Source organism: Pan troglodytes, chromosome 1 (assembly GCF_028858775.2).
Source record: "Pan troglodytes isolate AG18354 chromosome 1, NHGRI_mPanTro3-v2.0_pri, whole genome shotgun sequence".
Taxonomy (NCBI): domain Eukaryota; kingdom Metazoa; phylum Chordata; class Mammalia; order Primates; family Hominidae; genus Pan; species Pan troglodytes.
Genome location: NC_072398.2, coordinates 5,749,310 through 5,771,524, shown reverse-complemented (window position 1 = coordinate 5,771,524; position 22,215 = coordinate 5,749,310). Strand labels below are relative to the sequence as shown.

Below are 22,215 nucleotides of genomic sequence, written 5' to 3'. Positions count from 1 at the left end.
TAAAAATTCACAAAGCAAAACTGCACAGTGGGGTAGCTAACACTTAGCATAATGGTAGTAATTTGTGAGTTTAGTTTGGAAGTTGCGATTGAAATACATTCATCTTGGCTCTTGACACCATCCAGTATAGATATTTGAAAGTTGTTTATTTTTTTAAGTTTCTAAGCTTTTTTAAATCCATCCATTAATTTAATTTTTTCCAGCCAGAAGCTCCATTATGATAATACTAAAATTATGTCGTCAGCTAGGAAAAGAAAAAAATTTAAAGTGAAGGTTAACGTTCCATTCAAATTTATCTTGTGATGCCTCAGTTTTGTTCACATATGGAAAGCAAATGCATGCACTGTTGGGTGACATCTGTAATATCTAAGAAATTTGCAATGTTAGAATAGATGCCGTTGGTTGCTTTTGTTGTTTTGGATCTCTGTTCATTTTGTGAAGTCCGGTTTGATTGTTTCAGTAGGAATAATGCTCTTTAAAATACACATTTGCCGGCCACAATCTGCAGGTTAATTTCTGCTGCTGAGGTTGACCTGATTTTCATTGACTTTCAGTGACCTGCCTTTGGGCAGACACCTGCAAACCCAAGTACAATTTACAAAAGGAACAGTACGCATAGAGTGGAGCAAGAAATGAGGACTTTCTTGTTTTCTAAGACCTATTAAAATGTAACTCTCTCCACCGCAAACCAGAGATAGCCCTGCTAATACTCTGTGTGGTCAATTCATACATACCACTTATGTGGGCCCTTGTCTACCACAGTTTTCCTTGAAAATTTTACTACATTACATTTCTGACAAAGAGACGCCAATAGAGGAGGAGCTATTAAGAAGCTATCACCGGGAAAAATGATGACAATGCACAATTATTTTGAGGTTTTAAAGATCTCGTAAATAATCCACAAAAGTTTCTGCACACTGCTCACAGAGATTAAACACACAAAGTAAATGAGTACTGTATTGACATTCCTTGTCTCAGAACTGCCTGGATCAAATAGATTACGTTTGATTAAGGCTGGATGTTTTGAGTTTAGAGAGAATGTCTGTGATTCGTGGCATGCTTTTGTCAGTAAATATAAAGAATTGAAGTCAGATTAACAGTTATAGAAGATGTTGATTTACTCCTGTGCTGTATATCAAGATCATCAATTTTGGTCTCTTTTTTTTAAATCTGGATGAGGCAATATACAACTATATTTTGAAGGAAAAATGGTAAGTGATTTCTTCTAGTAAAAGGAAGTTGATGACCTGTATTTTAAAATCATCTGCAAAATGTACTTTTTTCTCCCACTTGTTAAGGAATTTTTATCTAATAACTTCTTATTAATCTAAAATTTTATATAAAATCGATTGGAGTATCCTTGCTTTGATTATAGTGTACTGATTTTGCCATCTCTTCCATCATAATTACCAAATTTATTTATATAATAATGCTACTAGCATGGTGCAGCTTTTTAAAATAATAACATAAAACTAACTTGAACTACGGGGTTCAAATTGAAAGATAGTAAAAAGAAACTGCAACAATCAGTGTCATCATTTGATAGTCATATCACAAATTAAATTGTAAACTTCTTATAGGTAGAACCAATAGCTTCCCAGAAATATGTAAATTTAGTTGTACCTAGTAAAGTGTCTTATGTGATATGAGTCTTTAATTTTTTTGAATGAAGGGATAACAAGTTGATTGCTGCTAAGCAGGTATTCAGTCAACATTTATTGAGCACATGTTCTGTTCTAGCTACACTAGGCACTATGTAAATTTTCAAAATAAAGAGCCCATGATCCTTTTCCACAAGTATCCTGCAACCTACCAGACAAGGTTTATGTAATTACATATACACATACGTGTGTGTGTAAAATCTAGAAAATAGTATATAAATTTACAAACTTTCTGTGACTCATGATCATCTTAAATGAATTTATGAAACTCTCATCTAGCCCAACACTTATAATATGTGAGAATGTTGAGAGAAGCTAAGTGATTTTCCTAATACCAACAGTGGTTGAGTGACAGCAAAAAGTAGAGTCTAAATTTCCTTTCTCTAAGTCTAGTGCTCTTCCTGCATCCCACGTTATACTTCTTTGTTCTCATTGATGATATGACTTGTCTGAGAAACCCCATTAAAACCCTTCAGTGCAAGTCTTTCACAGCCTGTTTTGGAAAGGAAAAAAAAATTATTTTTGGATTTTGGCACACGGTTACTGGTTCTTGAAACAAACAAAACACAAAGGTTCTTTAGCTTGCAAACAGTAATTACGAAGTTCACTTCTTAGAACTTTTTAAAATTATTATTTATTTATTTATTTATTTATTTTTTGCTGGAGTCTCACTCTGTCGCCCAGGCTAGAGTGCAGTGGCATGATCTCAGCTTACTGCAACCTCCGCCTCCCGGGTTCAAGTGATTCTCCTGCCTCAGCCTCCCGAGTAGCCAGGATTACAGGCATGCACCATCACACTCGGCTAATTTTTGTAATTTTAGTAGAGACGAGATTTCACCATATTGGCCAGACTGATCTCAAGCTCCTGACTAGGCTCAAGCGATCACCTGCCTCGGCCTCCCAAAGTGCTGGGATTGCAGGCATGAGCCATGGCACTCAGCCCGTTTCTTGGAACTACCTCTGGGAGTGGTAGTAAAGATAACCTCCCGCATAAACGCTGCTTACCCTGTAATAGGCATATTCACCTAATCCCCACATAACCCTACCAGGTAGATTCTGCCATAAGCCCCATTTTACAGATGAGAAAACTGAGGTATTCAGAGGTTAGTACCCTGACCCAAGTCACAGCACTGCTAAGTGGTGGCGTAGGCACTGAAGCCTAGGCAGCTAGGCTCCCGACTACGATTTTATCCATTACACTATATTGCCTCTGATGGTGGATGTTGTGAAAAATAACTTCTGTCACCAGTTCCTTTTGGAAAGTTGTATTCAACAGGCTAAACCAGGTTTCTTGACAGTAGGGCTTCTCAGCGTTTTTAATATGTTAGTGCACACTGTGACTCTCTTAGAAAGGAATTTAGTTTTCAGTGTTTCCGAAATTTATATGACTTATGGAAGCTTTTCTATCAAATCTCCACACGTCTTCCAGGAATCACGTTTTTAGGAATACACTTGGGGAAAAACTGAACTAAACTAATTTGTAGTAGGACTGCTGAAGACTATCATATGGGGATTATTCGTTATTGTATCTCATCAGTGCCTCTGCAACACCCTACTCCGTCTCACCCTGCCCCGCAACTTCACTTTCATTAGAACACACACAGTTCATGGAAAGAGTAGATAGGTTGGTAACTTTCAATTTTCATTTAGTCATTTCTCTAAAATGGGGGTGTGGGGTGGGGAAGCATCTTTGACCAGACTTCAAGAGTAGCTGGACAGTTAGCTGTGCCAGAGTCACGTTCCAAGTTCTTCCATATCTTACTGTCCCAACTTTGCCTTTATGTGATAATTCTATTTATTTTAAATTATGTGTTTATTCTAGAAAACAAATTGGACAATTACATAACTAGATTGCCAGCCAGTTCATTGAAGTTAGACACCTTTTAAAGCATGACTCTTTGAATGAGATTTCATAGAATAAGATGTTATTGTGGATGCTCTCCTGTATAAACGTTTTAGGCAATCTCCTGCCAGGAATTATTGGCACAAATTTGAAGTATGGGCCCCTAAGTCAGACTGCACTAGATTTTATTTTCCTTCAACCCATGATATGGCAATATTCCTCCCTTTTATGTGTATTCTTTCCTGTGTTAGGAAGAAATGGAGCAACTCATGGGCAATAAGCTCTGGAAGTCGGGAAGTTTAGCACTCATAATGTGCTAATTTTTCTGTAAATACACTTGGAGGTGCCTATAATTTATAATTAAGTCAAGCAGTTTCTACTGGTGAGGTTTTCTATAAATAACCATCTTGTAATGATAACGACTGGAATTGTGATTCTCATGAAGACTTACTATGTGTGGTCCTAGCTTTCCCACCTGCCCTGCTTTCTGGGTTCTCAAATTACATTTCCTTCAATAAATCAACTCCAGCAATTTTTATTAAAGTTTGAAACCATTCACTGGCTTATTTGTATTCCTCAAGGTGCAGAAAATGTTTGGGAATAAGCGAAAACTACAAAGGCAACAGATTAAATCCCCAGGCAGTGGGATAGCTTACTAAACTGGCTGACACATTGATTGACAAGCTAATATGACTGCAAGGTCCTCTTGATGAACTTTGAAACTAGTCGTTTCTTACTAGAAACAAGTAATGAATGATATAAGGATGATTACTAGAGATTGAGTAAAGAAATCCATGTCTATTTGCCATTTAAAAATTATAGAAACACTATCCAGTGATGAAGATTTTCCAATTTTATTTACATTCACTTATTAGGAAGGAATCTGTGACCCAGGTACATAACTGAACATTTTAAAAATAATTTGCCATCTTGGCTGTATGGATTAACTTTTTCATAATGCTTTGTAATTTAATTTTAAATGTGAATATGTTTTTTGGGAGTTGCCTCAAACCAAATCTGATTTACAAAAAAAAAAAAAAAAAAGAAGGGGATCATTTTGGTGTACTATGGTGACTGCTTCAGCTTCGGCTGTTCTTAGTGTTCTATCAGAATCCTCCTTTGTTTCTCCTTTCAGATCATAGGTGAGTGGCTGAATTAAATGAGAAACTTATCAAGGTTAAAAAAGGTCATTTTAATAGTTTTTGAAAATTATGAGTTTTGATATCTTCATGAGGCACTTACGTTTAGTAGTTTTGGGCACCTGGTTATTTTTATTTGTGGAATCAGGATTTAAAATGCTGCTTTGCTATAGGGTGGTAGACAAAGGAGTGGCACTCAGACCAGTGCTGTCCAATAGAAATACAGAGGGAGCCACAAAATGTAAACCACACAGGTCATTTAAAATTTTCAAATAACCACATTTTAGAAAGTAAAAGGAGGCTGGGTGCGGTAGCTCACGTCTGCAATCCCAACACTTTAGGAGGCCGAGGTGGGCAGATCATTTGAGGTCAGGAGTTTGAGACCAGCCTGGCCAACATGGGGAAACCTTGTCTCAACTAAAAATACAAAAAAATTAGCCAGGTATGATGGCGCACACCTGTAGTCGCAGCTGCTCAGGTGGCTGAGACAGGATAATCGCTTGAACCCGGGAGGCGGAGGTTGCAGTGAGCTGGGCAACAAGCAAAACTCCGTCTCAATTAAAAAAAAAAAAAAAGCAAAAGGAAACAGGTGAAATTAGTTTTCATAACATAATTTATTTAACCCAATGTATAGAAAATAGTATTTCAACATGTGATTTATATAACACATTATTAATGACGTATTTTAAATTTTTTTCTAAGTCTTCACACCCCTTTGTGTATTTTGCACTTACAGCATGTCTTGATCCAACCTAGCCATATTTCAAGTGCTTACTAACCCCACGTGGCCAGTGGCTGCCACTCCAGACGTCACAGCCCTAGACGTTTGTTACTCAGTTTTCCAGCTTTCCCACAATGCCCAGCAGAGATGAAGTTAGATTCCCATGAGCTTAAACCCTGAATTGTTTCTACAAAAACGGGAACCATTTTATTAAAACAAGAAAATCATGTCATCTTTTTCTTGAATTTTGGAGGCAGTAGCCAGGACTCATATTGATTAGTCTTTTTCTGAAGAATCGCCCCTTTGAGGAGGAGGAGGAAGACAGAGGAAGCTGCCACTTACTGGCCATTACTTGAAGAGCAGATGAATGATTAAATATACCAGCATCACATTATAATAAGTTCTTCTATATCTTACTGTCCCATCTTTGCCGTTATATGTTGAAGAGTTGTTGAAAATAAATTTGACAGTTAAATAACTAGATGCCGATCTGTTAACTGGATTTAGACAATTAGGAACCTTTCAAATGGTGATCTGGGCTGGACGTTGCCGGTTGCCTCATGTGGAGCTTCTCACATAATCCTGATAATATCATTTTATTAATGAGAAAACAGAGGCTTAGATTGAGATGAGGTTCCGCCTTGACGTGACACAGCTAGCACATGGTGGAGCCAGGGCTGAGGCCCAGCCCTGTGTGTGCAATGCTGGCCAATGCTACCTCCCCCTGTGTAGCTTATGTCAGGAAATTGAGGAAAATTTTTATTCTTTCCTCAAGGCTGTCTTTGAGATAATTATATTGATTGTTTCAGTTTGAGTAGTCATCTTCTAGGAAATAATAAGGATAACAATAGTAATAATACGTACTAATTAATATTTTTAACTTACTATATGTCAGTGCTGTACTAACAGTATTTTATATGTAATATCCTCATAGTCCTATGAGGAGAGGTACTGTTATTAACCTTATTTTTCATTCAAGAAAACTGAGTCGTAGGTTATGTGACTTACTTAGAGCAGGAGTTCCCAACTCGGGGTCACCTGACCTCCATCTCCTGTTGGAGCAGCAGCATCATTGGATTCCCATCGGGGCGCTAACCGTATTGTAAACTGCGCATGTGAGGGATCTAGGTTGTGCACTCCTTATGAGAATCTAATGCTTGATGATCTGTCACTGTCTCCCATCACCCCCTGATGGAACTGTCTAGTTGCAGGAAAGCAGGCTCAAGGCTCCCACTGATTCTACATTATGGTGAGTGTTACAATTATTTCATTATATGTTACAGTGTAATAATAATAGAAATAAACTGCCCAATAAATGGAATGCAGTCGAATCATCCCCACACCCCCTACCCTGGTCCGTGGAAAAATTGTTTTCCATGAAACCAGTCATTGATGCCAAAAAGGCTGGGGACCACTGACTTAGGGCACACAGCTGCTAAGTGGAGGAATTGCAACTTTGATGCTAAGTCTAGCACACACCAAAGCCTGTTCTCTAAACTTCTGCCTCCTTGTGTACAGATGCCCTGCTGGCAGTGGAGCTTACATGCGAAGGGATAAAGGCTGAAAGTATCCTATTGTTTTTAGGGGTATTTTAGGATTTCAGTTGCTTATATTTATTTTCTCAGAGCACAAAGTCCTCCGTTTGGATATAGTCAGGGCAGGCTACCTTGTGGAAATTAGTTTGAAGATAGATTTAGAAGGCTGGAAGCAGCAGGTTTCCGGGAATGGAAAGGGCTGCTCTGTAGCTACAGGAATGGTGAGGACGAAGACTAAGAAATGGCTAGAGGAAGAGAAAGATCCAGCAGACACAGGTTATTGAAGCAGAGGAAATAATTAAGGATGTAGATAAGAATAGTTATAAGCAAGTATTACAAAGTCAAATAGAAATAATGTTAAATCATAAAATGACTAAAAGGCAAAATGTTTTGATGAAGAAAGTGACTTAATTATTGTATCAAGAAAAGAATTTTCTTATTTAGAGGAATGAGAATAGTGGAGTAGGAATCAGAAAACTTGGGCTCACGTCAGTTTTTTTCTTCTGTAGATGTCGTGCTTTTTACCTCCAGAATTGTGTGCAAAGACGGAGAGGTTACAGAGTTCTCAATCAAACTCTAAAAATGGACTACAGTGGTCTTGTTGCCAAGTCAAGGTTACTAGTCCATAGAATACAGCCGTAATTTCTGTATACATGCACATTGGATGTTTGACCAAAGGCACACCATCTCAGCAATAATGAAAATTCTACTATCTTTATTACAGAAGTTCCCCACTTACTCAAACTTAGACTTCTTTTTTTTTTTTTTTGGTTTTGAGACAGAGTCTTACTCTGTCGCCCAGGCTGGAGTGAAGTGGCATGATCTCGGCTCACCACAACCTCCGCCTCCCGGGCTCAAGCAATTCTCCTGTCTCAGCCTCCTGAGCAACTGGGATTACAGGCATGCACACCATGCCCAGCTAATTTTTGTATTTTCAGTAGAGACGGGATTTCACCATGTTGGCCAGGCTGGTCTGGAACTCCTGATCTCAGGTGATCTGCCTGCCTTGGCCTCCCAAAGTGTTGGGATTACAGGTGTGAGCCACCGCGCCTGTCCCAAACTTAGACTTCTGGCTAGTTTGAAATATAGCTGTAAATTGAGGTATAAATTAAAATGTACTTTTAAGAAGCAAGCAACTATCACAAAGCCCTTGCACTTTTCTGTGCAGCATCTGTGGAACTATCCTAACACACTTTTAGGTGTTAAAAAGCAAAAAGGAAAAAAATTAAAAACAAAATAAAAAAACATGGCAGCAAATCACAGCAAACCAACCAATAAAAAATTATAAGAAGACCAGTATGCTTTTGGTTCTTTAGAATAACATCTGAGACCTTTCTTGCAATAAATATTATTGAATGCCTTCTGTTTCTAGCCACTCTATTAAGCCCTTAAAGATCTGGCAATGAGCAACGATCCATAGGCACTTACTAGCAAAAGGAATAGCAACAGTAAGTATGCCTACCTTGTTTTAAATTATGAACCTTAATTATTAAGGAGAGCTTATTGTATTTGGTATAGTTTGCTTAAGAAAGCAGACATAATTAACACATTTTAGACATATTTCTATTGTAAATGGTGAGAATTCTGTGGATCTAATACCTGGAAAATTCTCGTATGTGGAACATATTCTCAACATTCTAGATAAATGATGCATGCATTACTCTGTCATACTTATGAGATAAAATATAATAAAAAATATATAAATTATAATTCTTACTATTATACATATTTCTGAATAAATTTTATAGCCACAAGGGAACCAACATGTTCCCCATTTAATATTATATCCTAGAAATTAATTCCTAAAACATTTTAATAATAGAATAATAGAATAGAATAGAATAGAAACTGTTATGCTACAATTTGCTAATAATGCATTTCCATTGACATGTTATAGAAACACCACTAGAATGCATATTGATCCTGCTGATACCTGATTTGAAGTTACTCATCAGAGGGATTAGTAACTGGGAATTTGTAGATCAAGTGATATTTTTCAGAGAAGAAAGCCAAGAATGCATAAAAGTCATTAGTTTATACAGACAAATTGAAATGGAAAATATGAATTTTTGAAAATATGAAGATACAAAGGCAAAATCATGATCGAATTTATTTTAGGTAATAGCATATTTGGCCTTATTATTTAGGGTGATGAATTGGGCTCAGGGTGTTGTATAATAGGATGCAGTAGTGCTTTACTATCTCACAGGATCTTTGCCCCATGCAATCACTTAATGCATCAGGCACCCTGAGCTATTGAAAACATTTGAAGACTGAAAATTAATGAAGTGTGCATTGTCAAATGCACTGAGGCTGTTCAGTCTCAGTATCTACCTATGGTATCTACCGTATCTAAAGAAACCATTACAGAAATTGCTCTTACTATTGCTGTAGTAATAAGTGCTTTCCCTGATTCTAATGTTGTCCCTTCCCCATCTGTTCCCCACACTGCAGCCAGAGTGATCTTTCTAAAGCACGAGTGTGATCACAACACTCCGCTGCTTAAAACCCTACATTGGCTCCCTATTTCCCTCAGGACGAGGGCCTTAAAAATAGCTTCATGTTCTGGCTCCTGCCTACATCTCCAAGTCTCGTCTTTCTTCAATAATCTCCCCTCCACCAACTGTGCGCTGCTGCCCCACAACATATATCCTCCAGCATCCCGTCATGCCAAAAGTGTTTGCAGTGTTCTCAGGGCACCTGGTTATCTCTCCACCCTGTGTCTTTGCACAAACTGTCCACTTCACTTGTAATAATCTTCTTTATATTCTTTGTATGGCAGATTAGTACTCATATTTTAAGCTTCTGATTTTTTTTAAGCTTCCTGAAACCCTTCCTCCCTGTCCCCAGCTACTCCCCAATTCCTATCCTTTCCACCTGTATCATGGCAGGAATTTAGCCGTACTTTAATATTTACTGTACCATGAGTTGTTTTTTTTCCCCAAAACTCGTTTATTTTGTTCACTAGACCATAGACTCTTTGAGGCCAGGGTCTACATCTTGCACACTGATGCATCCCCATACTTTTGTGCTTGGCACAAAGTAGTTGCTTAAGTATTTGTTGAATGGATGCGCAATCCACTGTTTGATTAAACAAACCCATCATGTGAGGCAGTGCCATGGAATGGAAAGAACACTGGACTTGGAATGAGAAGACAGATTTGGATTCCAGCTTTGCTACTTACTAGCTGCATGGCTTTGAGAAAAATCTCTTAATTCCCGAGTTTGAGACACTTTATCTATCAAACAGGAATATCTGTTCCATCTCTCTGCCCCACAGAGATGTTATGAAGAATAGAGAGGTCGGTGCATTTGAATGTGCCTTTTAAAATAGAAAGTACAGACATGCAAAGGGTGATGCGCTAGTAACTGGAGTTGATAGAGTCTGTGGTTTTGTTTTAAAAGTAAATGGGAATTGTGCATATGTAATAGAAACAGGCAATAGCTAGTCTACTGTACTGTCTTTTGCCTTGAAGGTAAGTTTTCAAATTATTTTGGAGATACTGTAAGAACATTTTTGGAGGGAAAATTATTTTTAGAGATGTTTCTGTTAAATATTTCCTTTCTTTTGTGTATATTCCCTTGAAAGAAGTTGACCTCCTTTCTGTTTCTGCTTTCTTCCCTAGAAGTGACTCATTCTCTGATCTGATAACTCATCTTTCAACATTGTGCTTGAAGTTCTGACATACTTTGCAATGAAGAAAATAGAAGTAATTTACTCCAGGAAATATGCCATTAAGTCTTTTGCATACTTAAGGAAGTAGAGATTCCAGAATCTCATTCCTGTGTTTTCCTTTCTATTTCTTCTCAGTAGTTCCACATTTGCTCAAATAAGGGAATACAGCCCCTGTTAGCTGTAAATAAGCATAGAATTTTGGGTTCTTCTGAAACGTGGAAGACATCATGCTGTCTACCAATTTTATTATTGTTTTTGTTTTGTTTTATTTTCAATAATAATAATAAATTCTTGCAAAAATAGAGATTATCTTATCACATTCTCTGACTGTAGTCAGTAGACAGGATGATACTTACACCTGTGAGGATACTTAGTACTTTCCGTCTTTTAGTAGTTGATCATTCATTCATTCGTTTATTCATTCATGAAATGTTCATTGACCACACAACTGTGTACCAGGCACTATTCCAGATTTTCGGGATAAATTAGTGAGCAAAACAAAGGTTCCTATTCTCCATGGATTTAGATTCCAGACTGATGCACATGTCTTATCTTTTCTAGAGTCTGTGGCCACTTGAGGCAGGAGATGTGTTTGTGGTACCTTTCAATGTTTTTGCAAAGGTGAATATATGTCTTCGAGAAGGACACAACTAATTGATGGTGTCATTGTAGGAGAAAGTAATCCAATAGCTTAGGGGACAACAGGGAAAGAAGAAGGAGAACTAGCTTGGGATTTGGCTGTCAAGATGGATAATATGGCTATTAAATGGCACACTCCCATATAGATAATTGAAATAGACACTTGTTATCCTTTCAACCTTCTCTCATTTCTCTACATCCCTGATAAAAGAAGAGATTGAAGCATAGTGATTCACTGTGGACTTTAGAGTCAGATAGCCCTGGATTTCCTGGCTGTAACCTTTAATAACTAAAGAACTTGGACATACTGTATAACCTCTCTAGGCTCCCATTTTCTTATCTATAAAGTGAAGATACTAAGAGAACCTACTTTATATGGTTGGTATGAGGATTAAATAAAAGAATGCATGTAAAGACCTTAGCTTATGTGTAAACATTAGTAATTAGTAGCTTCTTAAAAGGATTAGTCCTTTAAGGTTGGATTTTCTTTTTGTTCTGCTTGAATGAAGAACCCCAGGATTAAAGGAAGAAAGTTATTAGTCTATAGTCACACAGGTGATAAGGTGGTAGATGCCATACTCTGACCCTCTAGCTCTGTGAGTTTGGCTGTACTCCATTGCCTCTCAAGGTGTCATCTTCCCAGAGCACAAAGAGAATAAACTCAAAAAGTACCTATACATTTGTTTAAAAAACAAGGCAAAACAAAACAAAACTATAAGCAAATATTGAAATGTAGTTACTAGTAGATTTGCTTTCCATAGATTATTAATTTTGAAACTACTTTCTGTGTATTCCAAGTTTGAACAAACAAGTATGTTGAGGATAATAGGAACCAAGTTTCTTACTATTGAGGAAAAAATTACAATTATGGAAAAAAGGGAGACAAGGTTCTATGTATGTTGTTGGATTGTAATTGGAAAGACCAGTATGAATGTGTATGCATATATTCATATAGGATACAGACAAATATTTATATTTATATTCACATTTATACACTTACATGTATATTCATATCCAGACTTAGTCCACCAAGGTGACCTAGAAGCAATGATTTTGCAGTAGCAATGAGCACCACCTAGTGACAGATCCTGGTTTCTAAATACCATTCTCCATTAAAGGCACAAAAACAGCTGCTTGGTCAAATGCTGATTCCAAGACTGGTACAAGGACATTACAAGATGAGCCTGCAACATTTTGTGGAGATAGAAAGCCACATGAATAATAGAGACATGTCACATAGGAACCACCTTGAAAGGGTTCCCCCTGGCCAAATCCAGGATAAATTGAGCATAAAAATAATAATCATAATGGATTATAACCCACTGAATAAGATATGAATCCATGACTCCATGCTGATATTAATGAATTAATAAATGAGAGAGAAGGGAAAGCTCTTTCTTATAATACAATGTTAACTAAAAAATAGAGAAAGAATGATGGAGTAAAAAAGTCATTTTTGGATGTAAAACTATTAGATGAGAGCTCAATGAAGAATAGGATGTTTGCATAGTCTAGGCATCTCCCAACAAATTACCTCTTACTTATTAGGTTGGAGCAAAAGTATTGTGATTTTTGCCATTAAAAGTAATTACTTTTGTGCCAACCTGATACAGAGAGGAAAGGAGTAACTTTACAGTAGAGAGGCCTGGGACAGCTCACCTAACTGCTGTTTTGCTGAGTCTGACTTGTACCAGCCCATGAGAGCCAATTATGTGTATTTCTTCCCAACTTGGTATTCAGTGATGTCACTTTGGTAGCTGAAAATAGAGCATGGTGGAAGTGTCTACACTGAAAATTGGTGAATACTACCAAAGAGGGATTTCCTGTCCCCTGGAGCCCTGTCGTTAAATATCGTCTGGCACACCAATGATGTTAATCAAGCTATCAAAGCTAATAGCACCAATACTGGGACAGGTGTACATTTTCTGTCTAAACTCACATCAGTACCCAGCACCTCCCTGCCCCTTCTATCTGTATTCCTTAATGATTTTCAGCCAGTAAGCATGCTATAAATTCTCACAAGTTTTTTCATACCAATATGCTACTATCACAAAGCTCACAAAATTTTATCTTAAAAGGGAAGCACCTTTTAGCCAAAAGAGTTGTATGTCTCACATTGGAACTTCAGACATCAGTAAAAAGGTGAGTAGGAACATGGAAGGTGGGATTGGTGCCTCAACCCCACAACTACCAGGTCCTTGTTCCAGACTTGAGCCTTTCATTTTTTCTGTCCCAGGGTCATTGTTGAGCTAAATTTAACATCATTAGAAAATGTACTTTAAAAAATCTGCTTAACAAATCATTTTTGCTCTGTGACATGAACATTTTTTAAATTGCAAGATTTAAAATAATAAACGATATGAAAAAGTTGAGTATCAAAAATATAAGCTTAATGCTTCAGTGCCGTTTCTAAAAAATGGGATGGTAAATATCATTGTGACCATTTTTAGAAAATGCAATCAACCAGAACTATAATTGGTAAAAAGGAATGACTATGCTTCCATGTATATGTAATCTGTGTTTGAGGCCTAGCCAGTACTTGTTCACTCCTTTAATTCTGAATTTTTATGAAGAAAACATTGACATGGCCTACATACGCCTGGATTACAGGTGATGTGAATAACTTGGAGAATAAAGGTGGATGTTCCTATTCTAGATCATTTGCTCCTCCTTTAATTTATTTATTTATTTATTTTTTGAGACAGGGTCTCACTCTGTTGCCCAGGCTGGAGTGCAGTGGTGTAGTTACGGCTCACTGTAGCCTCGACCTCCCTGGGCTCAAGTGATCCTTCTGTATCAGCTCCTTGAGTAGCTGGCACTACAGGCACAGACCACCGCATTTGGCTAATTTTTGTAGTTTTTTTTGTAGAGATGGATTGCACCAGGTTGCCCAGGCTGGTCTCGAACTCCTGGGCTCAAGTGATCTACCTGCCTTAGCTTCCCAAAGTGCTGAGATTACAGGTGTAAGCCACTGATTTGCTCCTTTTAAAGATCAGCTTTATTGGGGTAAATTTAAATATAATAACATATCACCAATTTCTAACTGTGCAGGTAAATATGGTTTGACAAATATATAGAATAGTGGAAAGATCATAGTCATAACATAAAAGAACATTTATATCAACCCAAAACGTGTCCTTGTGCCCTTTTGCTCCCTGGTACCCCTCTCCTACTTCCAAATCCTGGCAACGCGGATCTACTTTCTGTCCCTTAGTGTTTACTTTTCTTGAATGGCCTGTGAATGACATCATAATATATGTCTTTGGTGTCTGGCTTTTTAAATTACGTGTACTGCTTTTGAGGTTCAGCCAAGTGCTGTATGTAGCATTGTTCCTTTTTATTTCTACCCTTCCTAGCCATGGTTAGACTATACCACAGTTTATCCATTGAACAGTTGATGCACATTTAAGTTGTTTCCCGTTTTGAGTGATTGTGAATAAATCTTTCAGCCCCATAACTACCAAGAAATTCTTTTTTATTCAGTGTTTTGAGTGGGAATTAAAGCAAACCGATTGGAGAGACTGGCTTGACCATCCTTCACCAGGCTCTCACACCCAGCTGGATTTGACTCTCATTTTGTTATGCTTTGGTAAATTTTCCCCTTATACCTTTCTTATGAAATATTTTGCCATCTACTTTCTGTTTGGCCATTTTGAACTCCCTGCTAGGGGCAAGGAGCATGTCTTATTTATCTTTATTTGACCCAGTGCCTAGCAGAGTGCCTTTCACATAAGAGAGTTATGATAAATACTTAATGCATTGATTTACATTCTTCCCTAGTTGCTCCTTGAATGCCTACGTGCTTTTTATAATTTTTTCAATCCATTATTGTATTACCTCTAGAGCAGTGTGTCTGATCTTTTGGCTTCCCTGGGCCACACTGGAGGAAGAATTGTGGGCCACACATAAAAGACATTAATATTAATGATAGCTGATGAGCTAAAAAGGAAAAAACAAAAAGGCCTGTGCATAAATCTCATAATGTTTTAAGGAAGTTTATGAATTTGTGTTGGGCCGCATTCAAAACCATCCAGGCCGCAAGCAGAGTAAGCTGTCCAACTGGCGGCCCAGGACAGCTTTGAATGCAGCCCGATACAAACTGGTAAACTTTCTTAAAACATTATGAGATTTTTGTGTGTGTGATTTTCTTTTCTTTTCTTTTCCTTTTTTTTTCCCCAGCTCATCAGCAATCATTAGTATTAGTTTTAGTGTATTTTATGTGTGGACCAAGACGATTCTCCCAGTGTGACCCAGGGAAGCCAAAAGATTGCATACCCCTGCTCTAGAGTATTATAAAATAGGATTCCCCAAATAAAAACATTTTAATCCTACCTCTGCCTTTAAATCATTCACTATGCAACCTATAAGCAGACTTCAAATTCTTTGTGACCCTTGGAGATTTTTTAGTAGTTTTTTTTTTCCAACTGTAAAGTGAGAGGGTTTGATGAAACACATTTGAGGTTCCCTTTTAGTTCTAACATTCTGGGAATTTATAAAAAGCCTACCAAGTCAGAACCTGCAAGAGAGGAGAGAAGGCAACATAGGAAAGTAGAAGGGGAAAGGAGGTTGGAAAGCAAGACATGTTTCTAGGCAATGAAACATAATGTATAGTTTCCCAAATAGAGGGAAATTTGGGGAAGGATTCGAGAAACATCAGTTGATGTGTAACTCAACATTTGTTGGTAGAAGTCTTTTAAATTGTTTTATTTTATAAAAAGGACTTCAATTATGACAGTAGTTCTTTTCTATAGTCAATTTATTTTTTATTTTTATTTATCTATTTTGAGACAGAATCTCACTCTATCACTCAGGCTGGAGTTCAGTGGCACAATCTCTTCTCGCTGCATCCTCTACCTCTCAGGTTCAAGTGATTCTGATGCCTCAGCCTCCCAAGTAGCTGGGATTACAGGCATGCACCACCACGCCCAGATAATTTGTGTATTTTTAGTAGAGATGGGGTTTTGCCTTGTTGGCCATGCTGATCTCTAACTCCTGGCCTTAAGTGATCTGCCCACCTTGGCCTCGCAAAGTGCTGGGATTACAGATGTGAGCCACCGTGCCTGACCTATAGTCAATTTAGAATATCGGTAATTAGGCAGCTTATTCTAAAGAATGATGGTGAGATTGACAACCCGTTTACATTGGGGAACTGTAAGTACCAGTTTGTGATGGGTAGTTTCAGTTGTGACTGTTATCTTGGTATAATTATTAACAGTGCCCCTTTCACTTTCAGATGGGTATTGGTGTTGGAGAATGCATTTATGTCACCCAACTGTTAGGGGTTGCAGAGCCCCAGGTTTCTATCTCTGGCTCCTGCCCCAGCAGGGGGTCTGACTTGGGGATGGTCTGACAGGGCTTTTTGTTTTTTTAGCTGACTCCTTTAGCAGCACGGTCTCCAGCTGGCAGAGCCATTAGAACCATTCTCTTCTAAGCACCTTTTTCTAACACATCTGAAAAGTTTTTGCCTCCTCTCGTAAGACTTAAGCAGATTCTCCAGCTACACGTTAAGATAGCAGCCTTCGTTTCCCCTATGACAAGAGTATAACAACATCCCATCATGAAATATTCACCGCCCACTTCCTGTGTGCCAAGCACTGAGGCTGGGCTGAGGGTATAGAGAGACAAAGATGACAAAGGAAGCAGACATGTTAAACAATAACTAAAGTGTGATAAATACTATCTTTGTACGATGTACACAACATATATTGAGGTCATTGAGGGAAGAATAGTTAATTCAGGAGAGAGGAAGGAAAGGAGAAGAATTTTGAGTTAGGCCTGAAGGGGGTAGTTGTACGTATACATCTTACAGGGGGATTGAGTGGGCAGGTGGAGGGGCTTTCCAGGAAGAGGAAGAGACATGTGCAGTGATCCATGGCCAGAAAATACATGGTGTGACTGGGGAGGCAAAAAGTAGCCTAGTCTGACTATCCATTTGTTGTATATACTGGTTTGGAACTGAGTGCGACGCAAGACCTTGGACCACATCCCGGGGGGAGGTGTTGTTATTAGAAGTACCAGACAGGACCTTATTTCACATTTAGCATGGACCCCCGATGATTCCATTTGAGTGAGGTGTGGGTGTATTTTCATTCCAGAATTTTACACTACAACATGACCACATGCATTGACCAATTTTAATACAGGCTTTCCTTATGTTGCTTTATAATTAGAAGCCAGTGAATTGAAGTTCCACAGCGGTACATAGACTAGTAGTGATAGCTTTATGGAATTGTTTATTTTTAGTTTGGCAAAGGCTAAGCAGTAAATATCTCCATTAGTAAACTAAAGCAGCATGGATGAGAAATGCCCGCAAGGAGATCAGGAGTTAGAAATAACTAAGTCAGTTAATTGAAGGAAACCCTCATATCACTTACCCATATTTAGAGTTTGAAGAACCATCCTAATATGTGTGTGTGTGTGTGTGTGCACATGTACATGCACACACACACTGTCAGTATCCACAGTGCTGCCAGCATTGAGGTCCTTTGCATTCCCCAGGTTCTAATTGTTTAGGAAGTTTCTCTCTTTGGAGCCACCGTGCTTGGTTATTGACCCAGTGGGATAGGTCAGTGTCCTATCACAGTACGATGGGTTGTTGTCTGACTACAGAAGCTTTTCATCCTGCAATTTATTTCAATGTGACCCACGAGGGATTTTATTATGAAGTGCTGGGGGAAGTTATTCATATTCATATTTGTATTCATATTCACATTATATGGCCTGATGTGTGAAGATATTTAGTGAAAACATGCATGTGGCACTGCAGAATCATTTACTCGCCTCTAGATAGAGGCTCCTGCATTATATTTAAGATTCCATTTTAAGTTTAGAGTGAAAACAGAGGTGGTCTACAAAGCTTAGTTTTAAGAATTTAAGTTTTGTTCCTAGAGTTCCAGTATCTCCGGGAAAGATTGACCACTCAGAAGATGAAACATTCATTGGTAGTGTAAAACATTAAGAATGTTAGAGAAAAAAGGTTTGTGTTTTAAAGTTACAAAATACCATTATTTAGTTGTTATGATGTTTTGACACTGCACACTTTAGTCCATTTGGATTCATGGCACGTATTTAACACTGTATGGAAGGTTGTTTGGATCTTCCCCCTAAAGTGGGGGAGGGTCAATAGAAAGGTCCTTGTCTTCTTATGCTTAACAATTTACTACGTATCAGCTCTCTCTGGTCTATAGGGGACATGATGGGGGTTTGTGCATCTGCAGATTAAATTTCTGTATGTCTCCTCTCTGTTTTGCAGACAGGAAAAAGATAGCATTCAGCAGAGCTTTAGCAAGGAAGCAAAGGCCCAAGCCCTTCAGGCCCAGCAAAGAGAGCAGGAGCTGACACAGAAGATACAGCAAATGGAGGCCCAGCATGACAAAACTGGTAGGTGGTAGGGAAAGATTAGAGCCTGGGCACTCGCTCACAAGCCAGGCCCACGCCTTACTGTGAAATGACATCAGGAACACCTGTAACCTTTGGCTGGCCGAAGGGAGCAGATGCTAACTACACCGGAGATTCCGAATTACATATTAGTTAGCGTTTAAAAGAGAAAATGGAAAGTATTGCCCACTGTCTGTTGATTTCAGAGTGCTGCTCTCACATCTGTTGCACCATCTGGATTATGAGTTTATTTACCTGTGTTCAAGAAACGTAAAGCTGAGAGAGACCACAACAAAGTAGAAAAACAAAGGGCTTGTTTTTGGCTGGGTTTTCAGGCACACATGTTATATAAAGAAAATAGCATCAGAAGCTCTGCGGGAAATGCTCTGAGCTTACAGTTAGAGTCTCCTGAATAGCATTGAACAGTTCCCACAGTACACACATTATAGCTACTCTAAAAGCCTAATGAGTTTGCTTCAGCATCCAAACTGGAGAAAAGCTTTAGCCATTAATCGGTTCTTAATTCACTGTCGCAGCTGGATGTAATTCAGTGGCTCCAAATTGATATGTTCCTTTATTTAATCTTTGCAGCTTCGAACATTTTTAGCATTTGTATGATTTCCCCACCTCCCCCAACCCAATCTAGAGTGATGTTTAATCCTTTGCATTCTTCAAGTTCTCACAACTGCTGTTAAAATTCACTAATACAAGGCACTGACCACAGCTGGCAGCTTGGCTAAAAATTGCCATCTTTCATCACATTGGCACTATTCTGCAGACTGAGTTGGCCAGTAACTCTTTACCTTTAATTTGAAAGTAAAATGCACTTTGAAAATAGACAGTTTGATTTGTTCAGTCAGAGCATTATGTAGTTTCTTTCACTTTTGAGTTGTGTGTTCACAGACAGTGTTAGTCAAAACAAGACAGTGTCAGTCATTATAATTCCACACCACATACTCCACACTGATTGTACTATTAAAACAAAAGTTTAATTGATCCTGTCTCTTCCAGAAAAATGTTGCTTAATTTTAGTGCCTTGATTTATTTTGATTTGTATGCTATATGCTTTTTGCCAATCATTGGCTAAAATTGAAAAGAAATAAAGGCCTCTTAAAACTTATGCTTAGAGGTAATTTTCGAAAAGAAATAAAGGCCTCTTAAAACTTATGCTTAGAGGTAATTTTCATATGATTTAATGTATTAATATATTATATTTGATGACACAGTAAGAAATTATTTCTTATCCTATGGGTGAAAAATTGCCAACAGGCAAGTCATTAAATAATCTATTTACTTATAAAGAGGCAAATGTCATATTGACTCACATAATTCCCTCTATCACTTTCAGTAGAGATTTTCTTCCAACAGCATTTGGCCAGAAGAAACGAAAATTCACCAGGTTTAGTAGATGTTTTTCCTCTAAAAACAAAAAGAGGCAATTGTAGGATAGATTATTGTTTTTGCCCCCACTGCTAGCATGATCCTAGTGATCAGAGTCTTGGGCAGAATCTAAGCACTAGATTAGAATGTATTTAACTGTTAAAACCGCCTTAAGAACATTTCCTTTTGTCTTGTACACACATACACAAAATCACACTGTTTTCAATTTCTTTGACCAGATCTCCATTGAAGCTCATGCTGTTGACAATGAAATTAAAATTCTAAAGAAAATACACATTTTTACCTTCATAATTAGAGAAGTGTATGCAAGATTGGGGGTGGTGGTGGTAGTAAACCATGTGTGCAAATATGAAGCAAAGCATGAATTACAGTGTAGAAGAGAATTCCTCGATGATTTTAGTTTTGAGTTATCTGGTTGTGATAATTTTTGACACTCTGTTTATAGTAAAATTGTCAAAATAAAAATATAATATCTTGCATATTGCAAAGATATAAGCATCTATTCTTCCACTTGAGGTATTTGACACTTTATTAACATGTTAAAATGTTACACCAAGCTGGTATGATGAAAAATGTTTCTGGTGTATAATTATGTTGAAAATAAATGACTCCCAAGATTGAGTGTCTTTCCAGATGATAAGTCCTTTGATTTAGGACATTGAAGGTGATCTAGTGGCTTATTGGAAATGTGTAGGGGTCTAAGCACTTTACCACTCTATGTATGGAAGCACTGCAGAGCGACAACCATAAACATCTTATGTTGGTGGGGGTTTATTGTTATTTCTAGAAAATGAACAGTATTTGTTGCTGACCTCCCAGAATACATTTTTGACAAAGTTAAAGGAAGAATGCTGTACATTAGCCAAGAAACTGGAACAAATCTCTCAAAAAACCAGGTAGGTGATGTTATAGAATACTTTCAAGAGCACTGTTTGTGTGATTACTCTAATTTTTCCTTAAAAAACATCATTTGCACTGTTTTATAGTCTAATGTCAAAATTAGGTATCTGCTGATGTTTTCTTTGAAAATATTTTCTACATATGGACATTTTCTTAATTGTCCATACGCTTTTATGTTTTTTCATGGTTATGTGTATGTACTATTATTTGACGTTTCAATGTTTAGAATTGAAAACTGTGAAATTTCAGGAAAGAAGGATCAATATGGTAATAACATAAAGATGCAGATAAATCAAGCAGTTATAAAATCTTACATAGGTATGGTTAACACATTTTAATCTATTGTTACAATTCACCATGAACACAAAAGCTGTCTTTAGGTTAAATGATAACAGATGAAATGTGTATATATAAAAATGAAAGTAGATGGTACTTTGAAATAAATAAACCAAAACTATTCTTCCCTTCTCCTAAAATTGTTATATTTTAATAGAACAGCCATCATTCATTTTATAGCATACTACTCTTTTATAAATCCATTGATTGGAATCTTAATGACTTTTTTCTATACACTTTCTAGTCAGATTATCTCAATGAATAAATTATTTCATATTCTAAACTGCAAGAAGCCCGACTCCCCATCTCAGCTCCGACAGTAACGGAATAATCTTGGACAAATGTATTTGACCTACTTGGACTATAGTTTCTTCTTTTGTAAATGAAAGACATTGGACAGAATCACTTTAAATTGAACTATAGAAGGCAATATTCACATAACTGATAAGATGTCAAATACTACTTTATATGATAACTCAATGAAAAAATTGCCTGTGTGTCTTCTCTTCTGCATTTTTCTGAAACTCACATAGATCTATTGAGAGCAGGAAATATGGCTCAGCAAACAAACTACTGACCTAGATGTTTCATTCGGAAAGGATTTCTGGGAGTATCAGGGCATATCTGATCACTCTGAGCTCCATCTTGGAATCCTGCATCAACAAGCTGTCTTAGCTGATAGAACCCCCATCCCTGAATCTTTTGGGGAATCAGAGGGCTCGTGCATCCAACTCTCCCTGCTCACCAGGAAGGCAGAGGCTCCTGTAACCACCAAGAATGTACTCTGACATGCGCACCTTCCTAGCGTATACTAAGATTGTATTTTGGTAGGGGAAAACCTAGGTGCCAAAATACCAGATATTTCAAGGAAATTTGACCAAGAAAACCAAATGATTTTGTCATGAAAGAGACCCATAAAATATCAACAGTAGCTATTCTTAACCAGAAATACTTGATTTGCACCACATAGATCCAAAAGTAATTTGT

General features: G+C 37.6%; 1 protein-coding gene across 34 annotated transcripts in view; it reads left to right on the top strand.

The window, feature by feature from the left end:
* Window positions 1-22,215, top strand: part of SDCCAG8 (SHH signaling and ciliogenesis regulator SDCCAG8) — a 262,440-nt gene that overhangs the window by 141,247 nt on the left and 98,978 nt on the right. For 26 of the 34 annotated variants that reach the window (XM_054674794.2, XM_054674771.2, XM_054674797.2 and 23 more), the window contains 2 exons: window positions 18,467-18,594; window positions 20,780-20,888. The exons of 4 other annotated variants lie outside the window; for them this stretch is intronic. In XM_054674794.2, the coding sequence (XP_054530769.1) occupies window positions 18,467-18,594; window positions 20,780-20,888 (237 nt within the window). The remainder of the gene's footprint in view (window positions 1-18,466; window positions 18,595-20,779; window positions 20,889-22,215) is intronic. 4 more of the 34 variants (XR_010156597.1, XR_010156602.1, XR_010156600.1 and 1 more) reach the window with 1 other exon arrangement.